A 21475-nucleotide genomic window follows, 5' to 3' on the forward strand; every position below is an offset into this window, starting at 1 on the left:
ATGAACGACCCATTATCTCCTCTCACCGTCCCACCTCCTCGGTACTTGCTCGAATCAGATTCATCCGACGAAGAGGGTCAAGGGACATATCCCGGTGCAGCTCCAGGTCCATCTACCAAACCTAAAATAAGGATCCACGACGGTATACAGGTGAATATCACTGGACTAGGAGGTGAAGTAGATGAGGTAGTAGTGGGTTTAGGTCAAGCTGGTAGATATATACTGAAGGGTGTTCAAGGTGAGAAGATCGGTGGAATCAAAATAGGAATTAAGAATGTCGGGGGTGTTACGAAAGTGGGAAAGAATACGGTAGTTTCGATAGAAGAAAGTGAATTGGGTGGAGATGAGTGCTGGGAAGTGGTGAAGAGCTTGGTAGCGAAGGTGAAAGCTAAGAAATGGTATGTTAATACATCATACATCATATGTTACTATACGTTTCGTTGGAATGGTTGATAACGACAATAGTATTCATTCTGACTCTTGATCGCTCATATAGGACCACCATCACTTCATATGTCCCTTCCATGTACATTCCATCTCCATCTGAAAGAGCAGAAAGACTAGATAATCCGCCCATACGCATACTATCGTCCGGAAGCGTGAACGGAACGAAAGGATTTGATTCCCCTAATTATCTTACGGGTATAGCGGGGGGTCTGGTCTCTCTCGTGAGTTACACAATTCTTCGACAAGGACGATCCGTAACTCCCATCGAACTCCATCAGATGGATGGTTCATATGTCGTCGATTTGCTGATCATTATCTTCGTGCTTGTCGTAGGCTTCTCATCCAACTTCCTCAATCGCCCAGCCGAACACCATCCTCCTTCCTCTTCCGCTCTCATCTCTTCCTACAGCCCAAGTCAATTCGACACTCAAATCTTTCTCACCGGGCATAAGCGATACCTTTAGTCAAAGCAATAAACGTTGGACAGAAGATGATGACGAACCGTACTCGGCACCTGGTATGGGACGCGTAAGAGGGTTGAGGAAAGGGGTAGGGGAAGTGTCGTCTATGTATGTGTAACATGCGTTTGTGATGAAGCGTATTCCGATGGTTCCATGTGCATAATGCAATGGACGCAACACAGTATACTTTCTCGTTCCACGTTCACTGTGATCTCTGTACCTATCGTCTCTCATGTTGACTTATCTGAAGCTACAGTGGTAGTACATCAATGTATTGTGATTCCCGTAAACGGTGACCAAGCGTGCCTGTTTTGAAGAGTGAAAAAGGTATGAGTAATCGTCGATTATCGGCCTCCGTTGATTGCTCCGATCGATAAGATTTGTCAATGACGTTTTACGATCAATTCGGCATCCATCGTGATAGCATACCATAACATAATCAACTGTCAGTTTACTAACATTTGAAACAGAGTGATATGGCATACCTATGCCGGAAGGATTCATCACGACGAGGAAGTCGAGATAGATCATCGACACTGGCATTACGGATCGTCGATGTCTCTGTCTCTGTCTAGGTCGGGGATGGATGACCAATCATCTTTCACAGAGGGATATAAACTACAGACTGGTCTTGTACAAAAGAGTACTTTGACATTATTGCCAAGTACGATCCATCGACCCACCTTTTCTAGGCTTACCTCGTCATTCTGATACATTCACGTGTGTAGACCAATTCAAATAAAAGCTATTACTTCAATCCGGTCATCGGTCTCTATATACGACGTCTAATTCTTTCTCTGATGTCATCTCGTCGATCTGCAGTCAGCGTCACCACCCATTCATTACCTTATATAAACGGTACTCCTACTCCTACTAGACCTTTATTACCTAGATCTCAGATATCATTATTATCTTTACCACCATTATTAAACCCTTTGCCATCATCTACCACCAGCAATAGTAATACTAGTAGCAATTATTCTACTTCAAGTTCGATAAGTAAGAATCGATCATTGTTAAAATCAATAAGACAACAATTCCAAACACAACTCCAAATACAACGTCAACCTCAAAGACGTTCATTCTCTTTATTTTCTAAACAAAACAGCACAGACAGTACCAAAATGTCAGTATCAGAAGAAGTTGGAATTCCCCAAATCATCTTGGACACTCGTAAAGCCGCATCAGGCGTAACTGGAGAATCTGTCGAACCTAGACAAACACTCCCCACGGAAGATATGGAACCTAACCCTGCGAACTCAACTCCTCTTCCACCCAATAGACAAAAATTGATAGATGATGTGATCGCCTTGTACTCCTGTCAACCCACTATTGAGAGGGTAGCGAGATATGCGCCAGCTTGTGTTTATGATGATCAATTTGTTTATGCCAATGGTGAGTCTGCTCTACCAGCTCGTATGGTACATCGCCATTCCTGTAATACGTTGGATATCGAGATGTTGATACCTCATCGTGCATCACAGATCGATACAAGATGGCAGGACAATGGTTTGGTCTTCCCAAACTTTTCCCCAAATCCGAAAACGTAGCATACGAGATAGTTAAGAATGAAGATACTTTGATCCAATTTAGGAACAAGCAAGTGAGTGGGACGTACCCTCGACTTCATCATCTTCATATCACGCCAGTTCAGTCTCAGCTAGTATTCTGGCTGATCGACCAAACCTAACTCCTGTAGACATGGCACTTCCACCTTATTCCCAAGACGGCAACTATCAATGCTCTCGTTTCCCTCGTCTTGGACCCAGCTACCAAAGATTCCGATTTCCCTTTAATCCTCTACCACAAGGATCAAGCCAATGAGAAGGACTACTCTCACGAAGGGTTCGGGTTCTCGTTCAAGAAGACTCAAGCTGATATGGTATCCAAGCTGATGTCCGATAAGAATGTCAAACTCTTCAAGGTGAGTCATCTGCAAAGACCCAGATTAGCTGGTCTCGATGATAGATCATAGCTGATTAAACTCTGGATTGTTATTCCTATAGGGAGACGAAACTGCCGCTAAGGAACCAGTCAAGAAGTACGGTAGTGGTACTGCCGAAGCTCCTTTGGCTAAAGATGTATAAGTCTGATTATAGATTGTACAAAGTAGAAGAAGTAGATGTTTGCAGTAGATGTCAGAAATAATCATGTATCAACTACGAATGAATGGATTGTATCGTTCTCATATCAGGTCATGAAAGCTATCATATGAACCATCTTAGGGGGATGTGCGTTTCGAGCGAAGACCTTCGTTCATTGTATGGTAGAAACGATTATGATTACATGACATTTATTACACTAGATTACTTACAAATTGCTGATGATGAAATCGTATATATCTCGATGAAGGGTATATTGAATAGCTCCTCCCTTAACCCAGTCCTCCTTCAATACTCCAGAATAACTGGGTTTGTATTCATGCTTCTCCTAATCCTCCACTGCATCCCGAGGTCTATACACACCTCCTCTAGCCTCTATAGCATCTATCACATCCTGTGGTGGTCGACCAGTCACTCGTACCGCGTATATTCCTCTCATCTTTTTATCTATACTCGAAAGGAAAAGGTAATTGTAGTCAGCATTGAACTTCATCCATCATTCAGGTCGTCCTATGCTATATATACTCGGATATTATTTCATCAAAAACAGTGATTTACCTATCCTCTGCCACCTGGCTACCCAACTTTCGGAAGGTTCCATCATAGCTATCATCCCGTCATATGTCACACTCGTACATTCTGCTACTCTCTCTGCTGAACCTCTCATCTATTATGAAAGTATCACGTCCATCAGCTATACTGCATGAGATATAAGATAGGTTACATTGACTGTAGGTTGTATTGAGGATGGAAAAATCACCTCCAAGATCTCCTCGCAATTCGGACAACCCTGAGTCAAGAAATCGTTGGTGGATTGAAGTACGGAACATATCAGACAAGCTCGAAGCTCTGTCTTTCGAGATCCTCCTTTTGGTGGCATTTTTTTGGTGGAGCAGCTGAGCGAGTCGATGTGGTGTGAAGATGAAGTTTGCCCCAAAGGAAGGAGGGCGAAGGTGAATCTGTTGTGATATGATTATAGAACAGAGAGAGAGGATAGCAAATATCGACATCTGATCTGGATCAACGGAGGTCACTTCGAGGTGGTCAGAGAGGTGCCACATGCACCAATTACCGAAATACCGTTCACCGTAGCGCGGGGCAGTTGAACTTGAGATTTGCCACCCAACCAACCTTGAATTCATACCTATCTGCCCTTTCATACTCATACTCATACTCATTCATCTCTCATCTTCACCAACTCTATCTCCCAAAACCTCATTGACCAATAAACAGAATGTCGATGAATCAAGAATCACTCACTATCGAGGAGACTCTCAAGTTGAGAGAACAATTGGGGCTGCCGACAGCTGCTCCTGCCGAAGGTACAGGTGAAGAAGCACCGGTAGACAAGGAAGCTCTGGCGGAGGCGAACTATGCTCAGAGGAGAGAGGATATGAGAAAGGAGAAGGAGGAAAAGGATCTGAAGGAACGTATTGAAAGGTCAGTATCGAAACATTTGTCTTTCTCCTGCACATTTACACACTTCTATTCGATACATCTCGCTTGAATAATCAGAAACAGCGTTCATACCATTGTTCATTTCTAGCATAAAATACACCTAGAGTAATATATCTGACGAGTATTCCCTTCGACCATAGATCCCGTAATCGATCAGCACTCAATGCGAAACTCAAGGGTAAAACTCTCGGAACATCTAACGAAGACGATAAGCTAGACACGAAATCATGGATCAAACAACAGAAGAAAAGAGAGAAATTACGTGCGGCAGAATTGGCAAGAAGAGCAAAAGAGATGGAAGAAGCTGATAAAGCGATATATGATGAACGTGAGTATCTATAACTCCCTACTGTCCTGCGTGAATGGAGGGACGTCGCTGATATTTTGGATATAGGTGATCTGAGCGGATTGAAAGTTGGTCACGATTTGGATGACTTTGAGGAAGGTGAAGATGTCATTCTGACTTTGAAGGATAATAGGATACTGGAAGGTGACGGTAAGTCCTCTGCTCTCGTATCTCATCGAGACGAAAGGCAGCCAACTGACAGATCTTGTTTATGGACTATAGAGGACGAATTGCAAAATGTAAATATGGTAGATGACGCAGCTATCAAAGCTGCGAAAGAGAGGAAACGAAAGGCTGCCGAACAATATACGGGATACGATGATGAAGAATTTGATGAGAACAGAATCGGTATCAAAGCGGATATCTTGGGTAAATACGATGATGAGTTCTCTTCGGGCAAAGCCAAGTCAGAGGTATGTTTTCGTTTCCAATCTATCTATCAGCTGTCTCCCAAGCGGTCGTTGTAAGCTGAGCTGATATTGGGGTTTATGATTCTAGGGTTTCCGACTGGGTGCGCCTATCGAGAAGAAGATGAAGATCGTCGACGAAGATAGCGAGATGGGTATGGCTCCCGTTACGAAAGTCAAATTGAACTTGGATTACACCAGTGAGTCTGGAAGCGATGGTCGATCCGAGATTGAATATTCGACTGACCGATCCTATTCTGCAGAGGAGTTTGAGGTATCAGATTATGCGAAAGAGGGAGAAAAGGGATTCAAGAAGCCAAAGGTAAGCTTTTGAAGTCATCGTAGCCCGAGACTACCAGCTGATGAAACCATTTTTATGTAGAAAAAGAAGGCCAAGCGATCAACTCGAAAAGCGGAGGCTGATGGGGAGGATGAGAATGGTATGGAAGTTGATGGGGAACCGACTTTCCAGCGAAGAGTGGTAGATCAAGGACCGGATAACCTGGTGGACGATGACGATCTTCAAGCTGCATTGGCTAGATCAAGGAGAGAAAACGCGAAGAAGAAGCCTAAGATCAAGCCTGAGGATCTGGCTGCACAAAGTAAGTGTCGTGATTTTACTATATCATTGCAATTTAGTTTCGAGCGATCTAATTTATCATCCTATTCAGTCGCTCAGCAGAAACAGGAAGAGGAAGCTGCTCAACCTCTCGATGGAGGCGATGGCGATGAAGATGGACGAATCACCTTTGACGATACGTCCGAATTTGTTCGAAATGTCACGCTCGAATCGCTCGCTGCTCCAGTCAAGAAGGAACGAGCTGCTACACCACCTTCAACCTCGATTGCTAACCAACAACAACAACCTGTCGTTGTAAAGATTGAACGATCAGAGGAAGGAGAGATGGATGAAGATGAAGATATGTCAGACGAAGAGGATGATGCGTTGGCTGAAATGGCTGCTAGAGAGGGATTATCCTTGGACGAATATAGGTTGAAGATCGATAGTCAGATGCAGGAGATGGAGAATATCAAAAAGGAAGAAGCAGGAGTAAGTTGATTTCCATATACTCTTTTATTACTTCTCATCGAATTCTCGAATTCAAGCTGACTTGTTCTTTCTGCATTTTAGGTACCAACTGAATCCGAACCAGTCGTCGGTAATGGTGTAGCAGGAATTCTATCGATGTTACGAAATCAAGGTGCACTCAAGAGCGCTACAGAAGAAGAGAAAGAAAGAGAACGAGTGCAGAAAGAGAAAGATTTATGGTTGGCTGATCATAGACGACGAGTCGCCCAGAGAGAAATGGAAAGGATCATGTCGAGAGGTGGGAACAAAGATCAAGCTCAACGTGAATATGAGAATAGAATGAGAGAACAACAAGAGGCTAGAGATGCGTTGGAAAGCTATAAGACGTATAGACCGGATATCAATATTGTCTATACGGATGAATTTGGAAGAAGTAAGTTTTGACGATCCATTTTTTACCCTATCTTACCTTGATCAAAATCAGGAGAATGTTTGCTGATGATTCATTGCTTGTTTGTTATTCTATCTAGAAATGACACCGAAAGAAGCTTGGAAATCACTTTCACACAAATTCCAGTACGTTTTCAGTTGCATTTGCAATACCCTCTTTTTTCATTTCATTCCGTATCGTGACTGACTTTTGCTTTTGTTTTATAGTGGTAAGACTTCAGGTCGAATGAAGACCGAAAAACGACTCAAGAAAATTGCCGAAGAGCGTAAACAAGCTACGATGGGCGCTACGGATACTCCGTTAGGTATGACTGATGCGTTCACAAGGAGACAACAGAAGACCGGTGAAGCTCATATGGTATTGAGTGTGGGTAATAGACAGAGTGTACCTCAGAATAATAAGAAGAGGTAGGATGATTGGTGTATATATATATACATGAAGAGCAAAAATCGGAACCAGTTGTATTTATATCAGTTTAGTCAGTCATCTCAAAAATGAATTTGATACGACCGAAATTCGCATGCTATGCTTTATATCCATTATACGAACCATTATTTTCATGCACTCATCATTGTATATACATACATAAGGAAGCAGAAAGATTAATATTGACATATAAAAATTGAATGTCCAAATGAGATCAAAGTAGTCCAATCATTTCAGTCATCCCGATCATCATCATTATTGAAGAAATAAGGTACTGTACATGATCAATTATCTATTCCAAACAGGACTTGTATACAATTCATTCTGAATTGATCTATCTCGGTTGGAATACACTCCTAGTAGGAGGTAAAGGGAAAGCAGGTCTCTGTTTAGCTATATCCAAATTAAGATTCCCCTGAACCTGAGTATGACCATGGGTGGATATTCCTCGTTGGGGTGTAAAGCTAGATTTGGGTCTATGTGGTGAGATCGATTTCATTGAAGGAGGTTGGAGTATAGCGTCGACTGTCGGGTAAGGTTTCACAGGATCATCTTCTCGATGTCTCTTGTGTCCTGATGTAGGGATAGGTGAAGAGTCATGGGTGTTGGATGAAGGTTGGAAGATGTTCACTGATGAGAGAGGTGTGCGCTGGATCGGAGATGGGGCAGAGACAACTCGAGGCTTGGTCGTCGTTGGTGGAGCTGCAGCTACGCTCTGAGTCGGCGTTGGTGCTGGTGCTGGCGCTGGGGCGACAACAGCAGCGGATATAATTGTTGGTGCTGAACTTGAAGAGGTGACAGCTGGTTGTCTCGGTTGAGCTTGAGCCTGAGTAGCAAGTTTGTTCAAAGCTGTATTCTTCTCTACTTGAGCAGCTTCCAACTGTCTTTGTAATTTACCCAATTTCTTCTCTAATTTAGCGTTCGTCTTGAACGCTTCTCGAGTTCGATCGTCGGCTTCATCAACCTCTTCCGTCTTCTGAGTCAAAGAGGATTCGAGTTCTGCAATCATCAATGCATCGTCAGCATCTGACTTATTCTGCATCGATGATGAGGATTGGTTAAACTCACGCTCGATTCGTTCTTTTAGATCAGCTACCAATTCTTCATCAACCTCGACAAATGAAGCGGCTGATTGAGCCTTCTCAAGTTGAACCTTCAGATCCAAGTTTTTCAATCTCAATCTTTCCAGCTCAGCTTGTTGTTCTTCCGAGGCGGTCAGGGCATTTTGCAATGCTTGCGTCTTCTCAACGAGATCGACTTTAGTGACGTTCAGCTCCACGGACCTGTAAGTTGATGTCAGTTGTCGGGTTCATCATGAATTTCTGTGAGCTCACAATTGTTCCATTCTGTTTGTTATCTCCTCCAGAGAGCTCTCAGTAGCGTTCCTGTGTTCCTCGGAAGAAGCAAGTTCAATCCTAACTTGTTGGACTAATTCGTCGACCATCTCTTTCGCTTTTCTAGCGTCCTCAAGCTCTATGACAGTGTTATCGAGTTGTTTCCCCGTGAGATCACGTTGATCATTGGCGGAAGAGACAAACTCTTTGAGTTGTATGATCTCCATCGTAAGAGCCTTTCTCTCCTCTTCGACGGTCTTTGAGTTAGTTTGCAATGTGGCTAGTTGTTCTCGAAGTTCAGTAACCACCTCTGAATTACCTTGACTGGATTCTTTAAGAACATCAAGTTCGCCCCGTAACTTATGCACCGTGGCTTGATCCTCTTCCGAAGCTGTCGTCATGTCCTTCATTCTGTTCTTCGCAGTTTCCAGATCTCTCTCTACTTCCTCACACTTTCTTGTCATCTCTTCAAGTTGGGTGACTTTCTCTCTCAATTGACCCTCAAGTTCCGCAACACGAACTTCGACTTCTTTGCACTTTTTCTCCATCTTTTCCTGTTCAGCTGAAGCGGCATTCATACCTTCCTCCAAAGCTCTTTCCGCAGCATTGATATCTTCCGCTAATCCTTCTTTCTCCGTTCCAAATTCTTTGACTTTATCTTGACTATCTTTCAGTTCACGCTCAAGTTCGCTGATCTTGCTGTTCAAGGTAGTCAAATCTTCATCTCTTGATGACTTGAGTTCAGCCAGATCGCCCTCCAAGACTTCGATTCGAGCGGTATACTCCATATTTTGTGCTTTGAGTTCTCTTATTCTCTCTTCTCTTTCAGCAACCTGAACTTCCATAGCTGATAATGCGGCAGTTGATTCAGCCGCAGACAGGCTTGCAGCTTCGTACGTGGAAAGACGAGACGGAAGGTCACTGAGAGATTTTCTAGCTTCGTCCAGTTGAAATCGAGAAGTAGTCCCTTCGGCTTGTAAAGCGGCAACTTGCGTTTCTAAAGCGGTCTTCTCCCATTCCAAGCTCTGGACACGTTGAGCGTCTTCGTTAGACTTGTGTTCAGCGACATCGATATGTGCTCGTAACGCCGTGGCGGCATTTCGTGACCTGGAGAGCATCTCGCTGGCGACGTTCCATCTAGATTCAGCGGATTTGGTACTCTGTCGGTACATCACCAAAGCCAATACCATAGCACGAAGAGCCTCAGGGTTTTCGACTTGGATTTGGACTTGTTCAATCCGCTGGGTCGATTGTCGAAGTTCAGCTTGAAGCCGATCTCTTTCTTCTACAAGTTCAGTGATTTCTTCGAGAGTCTCCTCTTGAGCCTCTTTGGCAAGTGTAAGATTGAGATTCGCTTTCTCAAGATCATGGGTAAGTTCGGCAATTCGAGCTGTCCATCAAAATTATGAGTTGACTATACAGCTCAAGAACAGGTAGCAAAACGAGAGACTCACCATCTCGTCTAGCAATTTTAGCTTGTAATTGTCTCTCGATATTGAGGTTCTGCAGCATATTCGCCGACATGTTCGACCTTGATCGCATGTGACCCAGCGAGGTTCTTCTGCTTCGAGGTTCTCCATCATTCATCGCAGCTATCAAATCAGTAGGTAAATCGCTGGTGTCCTCTGAAGTAGGTGAATGTCGCGGTGGATCGGAAAGTTTGGTAGTTTGTCCAACGTGGTTGACCATCTCCAGTAATTCCTTTTGTAAACCTTCAGCCCGTTTCTCAGCCTTTTGCAATTGACCTTGAATGTCCGAGAGAGCTTCTTCTCGAGATTTGAGTTGGGATTCCAGAGATTTAACTTTCTCAGTCTGATTCGAAAGGTCAACTTCGAGTGAAGAGACTCGTTCCACCAGCTGTTGTCTCTCTTCATCATCTATTTCATTAACTTTGCTGGCGTTTTCGGCTAGGCGAATCTTCGCTTCCTCCAACTCCACTCGCAATCGTTCGCAAGCCATGTTACTTTGTTTGATTTCATCCTTCACTTTTCGTACATCTTCCAAGGCGGCTTCTTTATCGGTATTAGCAGCTCGAATAGCGAAATGTCTCTCGTTCTGTACGAAAGAAAGGTTGTGTCGCAAGTCGTCTCGCTCGGATCGCAATTGTGAGATCTTCTGTTCCAAACGATGAACAGTCTCACTATCACTGGTGATCGATGATTTTGAATTATGGAGAGAGGAAAGGTCTGATTGGAGGTCCTCGACCTGCTTCTCCAACTTCTGAACACGACCTTGAGCTTCGAGGAGATCTTGTTCACCTTTGAAAGTGACCGCAGCCAGTTCTTCCTGGAACTCCTCTGTAGCAGATTGTAACATTTGGCTAAGTTGAGCCTTCTCCTCTTTGAGTTGGAATAGCTCTTCATCCTTGTGTCTCGCTTCGGTTGCAGTCGATCGATCCGCCTGAGCTTCTTCAGCTTCGGACAGTTTAGCTTGAACTTCGCCAAGAGATTTCATGGCTTCGTCGAATAGATCTTGTAATTTATCGTGAGACATGGTAGATACAGCAAGCTCGGCAATCTTGTCATCGAGTTTGATCTGCAGTGAGCTGACATCCATTCTGAGATCATCGAGCTCATCGTTGAGTGACCTACAAGTGATTGTCAGTCCGAGGACCATGATTATAAAAGGCATCACTCACTGTATAGTTTCATCCTTCTGTTGAGATAATGTTCTGGCCCGCTCTTCGACCTCATCCAGCTGCTTTTCGACAGCAACCAAATTCGCCGATAGATCACTGACCTGTTGCGAAGATAGATCATTCTCGAGTCTTGCAGCAGCCAGAGATTCTTGGAGTTTAGCTCTTTCTCCTTCATTCGCTGTCAAAGCGATCTCGACTTCCGCCAATTGAGCTTGAGCGCCCTTCAAAGCATTTTCCAATAAAGTAAAGTCCGCATCGTCTCGTGATCTAGTAGCCAATGTGGACTCAAGTTCGTCTCGCTGAGCACTGAGATCGTCTAGGAGTTTTTCCTTGGCGTCTAAAGAGACTTCGAGTTCTTGAAGTCGGTTTCTCGTAGACTCGATATCCTGCTGAGCGATCAAATATGCGTCCTGAGCTTTATCGAGATCGGCTCGCAATTGAGGGAGTTGAGCGTTGAGTGACAAGATTTCCGTTTCCTTGGACGCGAGTTTCTCGCTGAGAGATTCGAGTTGTGTCTCGGAGGAGACTTGTTGATGACGATGTGTCTAAAGAAGCACATTAGCTATTTCACAAAGTAAAATGTAATCAACCCATATACGACTTACCTCGACCTCCTCTTGAGCCATTGCTAGCCTTTCTGCCAACTGTTTCTCACTGATTTTGACAGCGTCGACCTCCTTAGTGACCATCTCCAATCGACTTTCGATACCCTTGATTTCTTCTTCGTATCTTTCTTTTTGTTCCTCTATCTTCTCTTCCAGAACCATCTTCGTCTCTTCCAATTCTTGTAATCTAGTATCATCAATCTTAGCTCGCAAGACAGGCGACGAAGGAACTGGTATGGCAGTCTTCATCCGTTGGATCTCCTCATCTTTCTCAGCTAACAATTCGTCGTTCTCCTTCACTAGACCTTCGAGGTATTCTTTGTCCCTTAGGGCTTTCTGCAATTCTCGTTTGACTTGTCGAATCTCCATATCCCCTCCTTTCGATGATGATTCAGTAGAAGTGGTAGCAGAGGTGGACCGAGCTTTAGCAAGTTCAGCTCGGAGTGATTGAATTGTCTCTTCCGCCTCTTCCAGTCGATTTGGGGATACTGATGAATCACCTTTGGAAGCTTCAAGGGATTGTCGTAGATTCTTTTCTCTCTCTAGATCAGCTTCCGGCCTTTCTATGGATTCGATTTGATTCTCGAAATGCTGGATTTGTTGTACGTGTTTGGCAACTTCATCATTCTTCGCTTTCAACTGTATCTGCAATTTATCATTCTCGTCGGTGAGGGCTTTCTTGATCTTCTCAATTTCTTGTTTGCTCGAGACACCATTTCCATTTTGATTTCTCCTATAGAAATCCAGTTCTTCTTTGATATCATCCATATCACCCTGCATTTTCTCCATCTTCTTTTTGGATGTGATCTCGACAGCCAATTTCTCGTTGACCGCTTTATCCAGATCTTTCTTACAGATTGCAAGTTGGTCTTTCAACGACGAAATTTGCTTCTCCATTTCGATCAGCTCCGAAGGGGCGGGTGCAGATACTGACATGGAACGTCCTTTGGTCTTGGGGCGGGATGGTGAGGAAGAGGCGAACATATCGGATGAAGACGGTTTAGATGGTCCAGATGCCTGTACACGAACACAAAGATCAGATCATAATTGAGTGATCAAAATGACTTGTCTTGACATACCTGCAATCTGGCATTCTCTTCCCTTAGGCTTTCGACCTGATTCTGCAACACCATCAACCTATTCCTTTCACCCCGAGTTAAGGGCTATAAAGATACGGTTATAAGCTTGTATAAGAATCTGGTGTTTACCATAGCAGCTTACCTCTCCTGAGCCCCATGGATCATTTGAGCTCCCTTGACTCCTTAGTTTTTCTTTCTCTTGTTCAGACGATCTCAGAGCTTCCTCAAGTTGTTTCGTTCTCGATCGAAGGGATTTGACCTGCTGCGACGCTCCATCTGTTCCGCTATTCAATGCCTCGTCTAGGGCTGTAGCAAGGGCAAATTCAATTAGTCATGCTCATATAAAAGTGAGATCTGCTCAGCCGTAGAGAAAATCAAAAACCTACCGTCCTGTATCCTCTCTTTATCTTTCTCCTCTTTCCTCAACTTATCGGTAGCTTGATTCAGACTCGATTCAAGATTTGATAATTTCAATTTCAGTTGTGAGATTTCCTAGATATGATGCACGAGTGTCAGCCCAGCACCCTCTGCTCATGCTTGCCTGAGATAGATGATATGCTTATCCATGCATGAGTATACTTACAGTCGCTTTCGCTGTTATTGACTTTTCGGCCTGATGCGCACGGTCCGCTTCATCCCTCAACTATATAAGCAACAAGTCACTTTGTAAGCTAAACATCGGAGGGGAAGCCAGACAAGAAGCTTACCTTGTACTCTGCATCCTCTTTAGCTCTTCTAGCATTACCGAGATCCTCTTCCCTCTTACGTTGCTCGTTCTTTATGGAATTCAATTCATGATCTGAACGAAGATAGAAGATCAGCTTGACTTGACATCCCCCATCACTCGATATGAGATTTACCTTTGTGGTCGAGCTGACGCTGCAGCTGAGAGACCTTGTGTTCGAGCTCCCCTGCTCCTATGAACGACATCTTGCCTGGTGAGATGCCTTCCTGCTTATCCGTTGTCGAGATGTTGATTTGATCTTACACAGTGAACAAAGTCAACATAGCTCGGGAGCATGGAAAATAGTCGCGTCTTCCAGCTTGTTTACTTTATTTTAACATCATGTCATGCATTACGTAACAGCATCAAAACATGACGATTTGGGTCTTTATTCTGTTACGGGCTTGAGCTTCTGGTTCAATCGTGAACACTTATGTGTAACTCGAGTTAGGATCAGCGTTGCCACCATTGAGAATGACCACGCTACTGATCCTACCACCGCATCTGATCGAGACGATCCAGGAGCTACTGAAGAGCGATGTGGATCTACCGGAAGAATTACGAGATGAACTCGACCGAGCGACGAGTAATCGAAATGATGAATACGACTTAGCTGGTGTATCAGAGGATGATTCGAAAGACGAACCTGCAGATAAAGACGAGGGAGACCTCGCTGCCCTCACTGTCAAAGTCAAAACATCGCAGCGGACTATACCCCTCTCGGCCATAGAGGAGTTATCTCGTTGGGCAGGATCACATCAAGGGCTAAAACAGTTAAAGAAAAATGGACTAGGTGAGCAATAAATATCCTCATTCAGTCGAATCGCCTACATTACAGATCAAAACTTATATACCATTGTGTCATGACTTATAGACCCGAGTAGATACAATACGATATCGCTGTTGGCAGGTACGGAGATACATATTCCGCCGAATGAGCTAGAGAGGTTGAAACTCGCTGAAAGTGGTGACAAGGTGAGTGAACCAACCGTCCTTCTAGAGATTGAGTTACTGTTCTTGATCGATCAATCCCAACCCCATTGTGTACTCCATTCTTACATTTCTTCCAAATCTGCAATAAAAGCACAAGATATTGATCGTTTACCATATCTTCCTAGCCAAATCCCTACCTGCCCTCTTACCTATCCCCGTCTACCAGCACCTCCTCCTCATTCGGCAAAGAATTCCGTAATCTCTCCAAAACTATCTCTACCGTACTCAACATCCTCTTCTCCATCTTCGGATCATCCATAGCAGTATACGTCGTATCCACTAGCAGTGCAGGCTACTCTAGGGAGATATCAATTCTTCTAGGCATCTTGACTGGTATAATAGTAGGAGTGGCAGATATGGTGTTGGTTTATCTGTATACTAGGAAATTGGACGAGGGAAGGAGGGAGAGTAAGAGAGTGGGATTGAAGATGTTGAGAGGCTCTGGCAAGATTGGCGAGAAGGATGAAGGCAAGAAGGATGGCAGTGTCGATGGTGAAAAAGAGGATGAGACTGTGGTGGATTTGTCGCAGACGAATGACACAATATCGACTGCTGTCAAGAAGGAAGTTCGATTGAGGCGAAGGGGATTGAACGAAACTACGTAGGTATTGCTCGATAAATCAACATGCAATGGGTGTGATCTGTCCCCTTATTGTTATTGATCCAGCTCCAGAAGTGAATTCACGCGAGGAATTGCAATTATAATGACTTGTTACGGATACATACACATAATTATAAAGATATAATTCAAACCTCCAGACTAATCTCACTTTCTAATGTTTTTTTGTTTTTTTCTTTCAAGCGCTATATTTAAAATCATTGTCTCAAGCGCAAAATCGGAATTCTATATTTCTTGTCCTCATCAAACTTGAAAAGGACCTATTGAGATGCTTTATATCTCTGCAAATACGATCTCAAATTTTCAAAGCCAACTTGTGGTAAATCCTCTTTAAGTTGAGCGATGTTCACCTTGCATCCATGATCGTCGAAAAACTATCAAACCATAACGAACATCAGCTATCCATTCCAAATATTTGATCAGCTATGGAAGTTCACACTTACTCGTGCCATTGCTCCCAGGGGACTGACCCACTTGACGAACGCAGCCAAAGGCCAATAAGTCAATTCCGGTGCTTTACCCAATACCTCTGTATAAACATCTTCAATCTCCTTAACAGTCAATTCATCACCTGCTAGTTCGATAATTCCATTTAACCATTTATCAGGGTTGACTATAGCTTCCGATCCAGCTCTTCCTATGTCCCTCGAAGAGATCAATTGGTGCTTTCGTTCAGGATGATTATAGAATGTCTGACGGAGGAGGATCGTTCGTGAGATCTTAAACATGAAAGGCGATGTGGGGAGGAGGTTATCCATAAATTGAGTAGGACGGAGAATCGTATATGGTACACCGGATGATATCAGGTAATGTTCAATATCCCTTTTCACTTCGAGACTATTAATCGAAGTGATGCATCAGCTACTTGACAGCTTCAGCTGAAGTTATGAACAGCTCTACTGACCCTGGTGCTTTTGTATCATCCAGTCCACCGAAATTAACAGAAGAGTAGATAAAGTGTTTGACGTTCCACCTTTTGGAAGCTACGATGATAGATTTCCCTATGGACACGAAGAATGTATCAGGATGATGACCAAAATAACCTATGACGTCGGAACAAGAGAAAACAATGATACAACCCACCTTGTGCCAATTCAACCTTCTCACTGACATATCCCTGTACGTTAAACACCCCATAAACTTCATTTTCCTTTAAACCAGTAGCTGTAAATGCTAGTTCAGGTTTATCCATATAATCTTTGTTGACCTGGACGACCTCGACTCCAGGTAATTTGGATAATTTGACGGAAGATGATGAAGACAAGTTACGAGATAGGGCGTATATCTTGTATTGCCCGTTGTGTGACGACAATGCCTGAGGTAAACATGAATGATCAGTACAGTGGAGTTGCACAGGAAGATGGGCCTCGACTTACTTCAATGAAAGCAGTACCTTGTTGTCCAGTAGCGCCGAAGACTACAACGTTCTTGACTGTTTGAGATGACATGGTCTTGACTTTTATGTTCGAGGTTATCGGTTTAAGATGATAACAAAGTAAAGTGTTGGTGATGAGTATGTGAGTGAAGGGTTAAATCGTTTGAATATCTGTTTGTTTGAATGTCTGGATATCTGGGTGAATAGATTGTGGTTGGAAAGACTATACATTCCCGCTCAACATTCGAGCTCTTTATATAGTGATTTCTCATGCTATCCACCCGATAAGATTGATAATATAACGAATGACGATTACGATGAGTGAATGCAATCTGATTAGTCACATCGCATTAGTCAATGGTTTGGGTGGGTTTACACCAAGGAGAAACTTCGGTGATTACCCTCCTGACTTATCGACCAGAAAATCATTAGAAATCATTATAAATCATTATAAATAATGTCATTAGAAATCATTAGAAATCATCTCGGTACATGTAACGTCAGGCACCGGTCCAGATATTGTATGTGTGATCAGTAATCGACAATCATGCTTGATCATGCTTGATCGAGCTTAGCGGAAAGATGGGTATCATGATGATGCATGGTGTACTTTCTACGAATTCATACAAATCTTACAACATCGATATCATCTAACCTTGAACAAAGCCTAGCTCGCAAGTGTTTGAGCTTCTTTCAGCCTACCTTCCTTCGTCTGCTCCCGCTGAGATGGGATAGCATTCAGGCTTGGAACAGGACCAGGTCTTTTAGGTAAATGATCTCTCCAGATCTTCAACGCATTGGGCATATCCTTCGCTAGTGCCTATATTTGAAAGATCAGCACACTTTGAGCGGAAACCCTCTTGACAGAAGAGAAACAGCTTACTCACCTCCTGTCTAGCCTCGCTGGTAGGATGCGTCCTCAACATCGCAAACTTATTCTCCACTTTTATAGCTTGCCCGGCAGCGATTGCATCAGCTTCCACAGCAGCCATCAACTCCCATAGATCCTGAGCTGCCCGAGGGTCATATCCCGCTGTAGCCATGATCTTCGCATATGGCAAATGCAGATGTCAGCTTCATTTCGATACCACCGCGACCCGGGAGATCGAGGGGAATGCTGAGGTATGTTCTAGACTTGGCAAACTCACTTCGAGTCCTACCGCATCAGCTTCCTGCTCCAGCTTCCTCGAGAACGCTCGTTCAGCCACCACGTCATTGACCCAATTTATGAATAGTCCCGCAGAATCGGTTATCCTATATCACACGTAAGCTTTTGGTTGCTGTCGCGAAGCAGCTGTCAGCTTACATGGGAAAAGAGATGGTCAATGCAAATGTAATACCTCTAAGTACATCAAAAGCTACCGCTGCGATATTCAAGAACTATCCGCTCATCACATATCAGCTTGTATCCAGGTATCAAGTCTCGAAGCTGACTTACTCCCATATTCTCTACACTATGTCGTTGAGTGACATGAGCTATCTCATGTGACAGCACAGCAGCCAACAATGAATCATCACCCTCTGGTAAGGTGTTCAGAAGACCGGTGTAGACGAAAATATCTTTACTTGGCAAAGCGAAAGCGTTCATTTGGGGCTACAAACAAGCCAACATATCAGCTTACAGCCTTCTACATCGCGCCAATATAACATGAGATGGCCAAAGGGGACATGAAGGAATTTGATGATTGAGATTGAGAACGTACCAAATCGATCACATACAAATTCCAATCAGCACTTTCCAACTTCTTCAAAGGATTACTGGTGATAGGTCTAAAAGGCATAAAAGTTGAACGGGCTGTAGCAGAAGGTTTAAAATGTACACGTCTTCTATCTTGACCATGTTCCGCTTCTCTCTCCGATATCACTCTGGAAAGTTCTTGTGATCTAGGTGGCCACGAGGCACCGTGAATGATATGTTGATCTTGCTCTTCTAATGCGGTGACCAATTTACTGGTTACTCTCGCCACTTGTTTGCTTCTATCGTCTTCTGGTGGGAGGATCAATGGACCATCATTTCGAAGTACTTCCTGCTGTCTATGAAATGATACAAAGTTGGACCGATGTTAATTGTTTTCTATCGTGAGGTAGGGTACAAGGAAGCAGGGAACCAAACGCTTGATGAGACAGTCCACTCACTTCCTTCTTGACCAAGCCATCTCTTCATGTTCCGTCATCAACAATAACCTCCATCTACCCGTACGCGGACTTTGATCCAGCCCCAGTGCTAGGACAACACAGATTGCGAAGATCTATTCCCTGATCAGTTTTTTCATTGTGCACTGTAGAGAAGACAGTGAAGGGATACTAACGGGTATCTGTATAAGAGCATAGGAGGTTTTCTTGTATTTCTTCCACAGTCTGAAGCATTTCGTTAATCGTGTCAGCGCTGAGCTTGCGTTTACTCTAACAGTATGGGAAAATGAGGCTTTCGCTCACTCACTTGTACCTGAAAACAAACGGTAGAAACAATAAACTGAATCTAGTTATATTCAATAACCCACTTTTTAACGCTGGAAAGGCAACGAAGAAAACATCTTGTCTTGGTCTCGATGGATGGAAGCTCCGCCGTGTTATCCCACCAGCATGGGCGTTCAGAATACTGGGAGGTATAGTCGCTCGCCCATTTATCAAACGGATATTGTGGTTGATGGTCGACATGGACCGCTGAATGAGTGGTGGGCCTCGTGAGCGGAACCCTCTCAAGGGAGAGACGAGGCGAGGGTATATTGGCCGTATCGTCATATCATTGCAAGCTTGTCTTATCGTTCAAACATATAGTCATCCACAGTAAAACAGAACAAAGGTGATCATCTCCACCGACAGTTATCAGTTGATGTTTTGACTCTGATCCGGTCGACACGTGTCTTACACGATGACGTCACTTGCACGTTGCGTTGGTATGTACACAAACGATTGGTGTTGACCTCATCCAGTAAAAGATGCGACAGTTCCTTATTTACATACATACATATATGGAATCTGTGCATTGAAAAGCTGTACTGCACGGCACATCTATCTTTGCTCGGACGCAATCAAGCCTTTCTGAACGGATCATCGCAACAATCTTTGTACCTGACCTGATACGCCACTCTCTCTCCTGAAAGCTTTGACGATGATCGTAGTCAAGATGAAGAAGAGACGAGACCAACAGTTGGGCTGTAAAGAGGGTCATGAGACCGAGGTCGTGTGGCACCTTTGATTGTCAAACAGTATCCGTAAATCCCAGAATCTCAGTGCATGCTTCTATGAACGTGTATCTACCGCTCTACTCTGACAATGACAAGCATATGATCATCCCATGACCAAGTTGAATCCCGTTTCTGTTTTGTGTTTGTTTCTTTTCTTGGGTGCTGAAGTAAAAACAGTTTAATGTCATTGAATAACATTCATCATTCAAGTATACTGCAAGAAAGATGGAAAAGATCACTCGTTCCTACTCACCACGCTAGCTTTGTTGAACTTCCTATCATCTTTTGAATACGTCCAATATTCGATGGATTGAATGATCATCACCCCGCATAAGAAAGTGTCAGTAGCGGTTCTACGTATGGTATGTCGGCAAACCAAATTAGCCCAAAGACCAAAGCAAGACCCGTAGTACGATTATACGGTACTTTGAACTTACGCAAGAATGAAAGTACCCAGATTCAGTCGTTGATCCAATGTGATAGATGCTTTGGTAGCTTCTTCAAAAGCGATTTCCTCAGGTGTCATCTTGGCTGATATCTCTTCAATTCCGTAGACAGTACAAGTACAGTGAAGCGAGAAGATCAATTCCGGTTGTCTAGGGATGAGCAGATATAGACAATGTTTTGCAGAAAAATGACCAGAATGATAAAAATACCATTTCAAATTTTTCTCAATCTGAAGCTCGTATATATAGGATAAATCCACAAGAATTGATAGCTCAACTCCAATTCATGAGATAAACAGTGCCCGATCCTAATCTAGAAGATACAGCAGAAAAACTTCGCACATCCCACAGATCTACCAACAGTACCCTAACCTATCAACCATCAATCATCAATGTCCTTTCCGTTCTTCTGGTCTTCTCTTTTCCTTCCCTTCGGAATCGCCCAAAACTGCTAAGTAGTAACACTGTACTACAAGCTTGAGCCTTTTGGTTCCTTAATATTGATCTTGGCTTGATCTAGAAGATCTGGATTGAAATCATCTACTGTACTTCTATTCCTCCACTATGACTTTCACATACCACAGTAAGTCCACTGCATTACCCATTTGATCGGTCCTTATCTCGTTTCCGCGTAGTTGTACACCCTGGCGTAATTGATGGTATCCAATCAAGGTAAATAGGAACACATCCACTAGAGATTGGACCAAACCGTACAGCATAATTGCAGTGCGATCACCTGATGACGAGATCCAGTTACCAAATATACAGTGAGCGTATCGGTCAACTTTGATCCGTTGATCCGTTGATTGTTGATTGAAGGGTGAAGGGTGAGGTAAAAACTCGATCCGTGCCACTTTACGGGAAATGCGCCATTCCCATTCTGGATGAGATATAGATACAGTGCGCATTGACCTACTCTGGTTACAGCATGTATTGACCTAGCAAGTGTCTCTCGTTACTATACAGCACTGCATCGTGCTAGATTCATATCTCAGATCGAAGATATCGCACCGAAATTGAGAAGCAACTACAGGAAACAAAGTCGTTCGTACACTTCATTCGTCAATCGATCATCAGGAATGAGCAAGTCAAGTGTTGATTCATTTTTACGATTTGTGATAATACATAATCAACTCTCTCACTCTAAACATAACATTCTAAAGAAAACAGAAAGAAAATGAAGAAAAAAGTGAGATCACTATACTTGATATGAATAAGATTGATTTCGATTCCCCAAAAACGTAAAGAAATGAAGAGACAAAGAAGCAAAAAAAGCAATGTTGTATTGTACTGTATAACCATCCGTTTCTATCCTATCGAAACACTAAAATTACATATACATACCT

General features: G+C 43.4%; 9 protein-coding genes across 9 annotated transcripts; 4 read left to right on the top strand and 5 right to left on the bottom strand.

The window, feature by feature from the left end:
- Positions 1-1026, top strand: I203_103547 (uncharacterized protein; the record flags this gene model as incomplete). Its single annotated transcript, XM_019147650.1, has 3 exons — positions 1-398; positions 497-668; positions 781-1026. The coding sequence occupies 3 exons, from the start codon at positions 1-3 to the stop codon at positions 1024-1026; spliced, it is 816 nt and encodes a 271-aa protein (XP_019003315.1).
- Positions 1027-2032: 1006 nt separating this feature from the next.
- Positions 2033-2995, top strand: I203_103548 (uncharacterized protein; the record flags this gene model as incomplete). Its single annotated transcript, XM_019147649.1, has 4 exons — positions 2033-2303; positions 2393-2511; positions 2608-2832; positions 2915-2995. 4 exons carry the CDS (start codon positions 2033-2035, stop codon positions 2993-2995), a joined length of 696 nt encoding a protein of 231 aa, XP_019003314.1.
- A 343-nt stretch (positions 2996-3338) lies between these two features.
- On the bottom strand, positions 3339-3890 carry I203_103549 (transcription elongation factor SPT4; the record flags this gene model as incomplete). Its single annotated transcript, XM_019147648.1, has 3 exons — positions 3339-3457; positions 3569-3677; positions 3771-3890. The coding sequence occupies 3 exons, from the start codon at positions 3888-3890 to the stop codon at positions 3339-3341; spliced, it is 348 nt and encodes a 115-aa protein (XP_019003313.1).
- Positions 3891-4244: 354 nt separating this feature from the next.
- I203_103550 (uncharacterized protein) lies at positions 4245-7113 on the top strand (the record flags this gene model as incomplete). Its single annotated transcript, XM_019147647.1, has 11 exons — positions 4245-4450; positions 4609-4796; positions 4863-4964; positions 5037-5227; positions 5313-5421; positions 5485-5543; positions 5604-5823; positions 5893-6272; positions 6354-6684; positions 6782-6827; positions 6909-7113. 11 exons carry the CDS (start codon positions 4245-4247, stop codon positions 7111-7113), a joined length of 2037 nt encoding a protein of 678 aa, XP_019003312.1.
- Positions 7114-7462: 349 nt separating this feature from the next.
- Positions 7463-13714, bottom strand: I203_103551 (uncharacterized protein; the record flags this gene model as incomplete). The annotated part of the gene is made up of 12 exons (XM_065517340.1): positions 7463-8127; positions 8197-8411; positions 8463-9852; positions 9917-11049; positions 11101-11645; positions 11706-12722; positions 12785-12868; positions 12927-13090; positions 13171-13276; positions 13368-13427; positions 13492-13583; positions 13645-13714. 12 exons carry the CDS (start codon positions 13712-13714, stop codon positions 7463-7465), a joined length of 5541 nt encoding a protein of 1846 aa, XP_065374158.1.
- Positions 13715-13982: 268 nt separating this feature from the next.
- I203_103552 (uncharacterized protein) lies at positions 13983-15106 on the top strand (the record flags this gene model as incomplete). Its single annotated transcript, XM_019147645.1, has 3 exons — positions 13983-14301; positions 14383-14483; positions 14627-15106. The coding sequence occupies 3 exons, from the start codon at positions 13983-13985 to the stop codon at positions 15104-15106; spliced, it is 900 nt and encodes a 299-aa protein (XP_019003310.1).
- Positions 15107-15380: 274 nt separating this feature from the next.
- Positions 15381-16568, bottom strand: I203_103553 (uncharacterized protein; the record flags this gene model as incomplete). The annotated part of the gene is made up of 5 exons (XM_019147644.1): positions 15381-15494; positions 15564-15957; positions 16025-16121; positions 16204-16435; positions 16497-16568. 5 exons carry the CDS (start codon positions 16566-16568, stop codon positions 15381-15383), a joined length of 909 nt encoding a protein of 302 aa, XP_019003309.1.
- Positions 16569-17162: 594 nt separating this feature from the next.
- I203_103554 (uncharacterized protein) lies at positions 17163-19153 on the bottom strand (the record flags this gene model as incomplete). Its single annotated transcript, XM_019147643.2, has 9 exons — positions 17163-17315; positions 17383-17541; positions 17644-17749; positions 17802-17875; positions 17934-18089; positions 18199-18529; positions 18632-18744; positions 18805-18853; positions 18936-19153. 9 exons carry the CDS (start codon positions 19151-19153, stop codon positions 17163-17165), a joined length of 1359 nt encoding a protein of 452 aa, XP_019003308.2.
- Positions 19154-19918: 765 nt separating this feature from the next.
- Positions 19919-20209, bottom strand: I203_103555 (uncharacterized protein; the record flags this gene model as incomplete). The annotated part of the gene is made up of 2 exons (XM_065517341.1): positions 19919-20036; positions 20121-20209. The coding sequence occupies 2 exons, from the start codon at positions 20207-20209 to the stop codon at positions 19919-19921; spliced, it is 207 nt and encodes a 68-aa protein (XP_065374159.1).
- Positions 20210-21475: the final 1266 nt, after the last annotated feature.

The sequence above is a fragment of the Kwoniella mangroviensis genome, assembly GCF_000507465.2.
Source record: "Kwoniella mangroviensis CBS 8507 chromosome 1 map unlocalized Ctg01, whole genome shotgun sequence".
NCBI lineage: Eukaryota > Fungi > Basidiomycota > Tremellomycetes > Tremellales > Cryptococcaceae > Kwoniella > Kwoniella mangrovensis.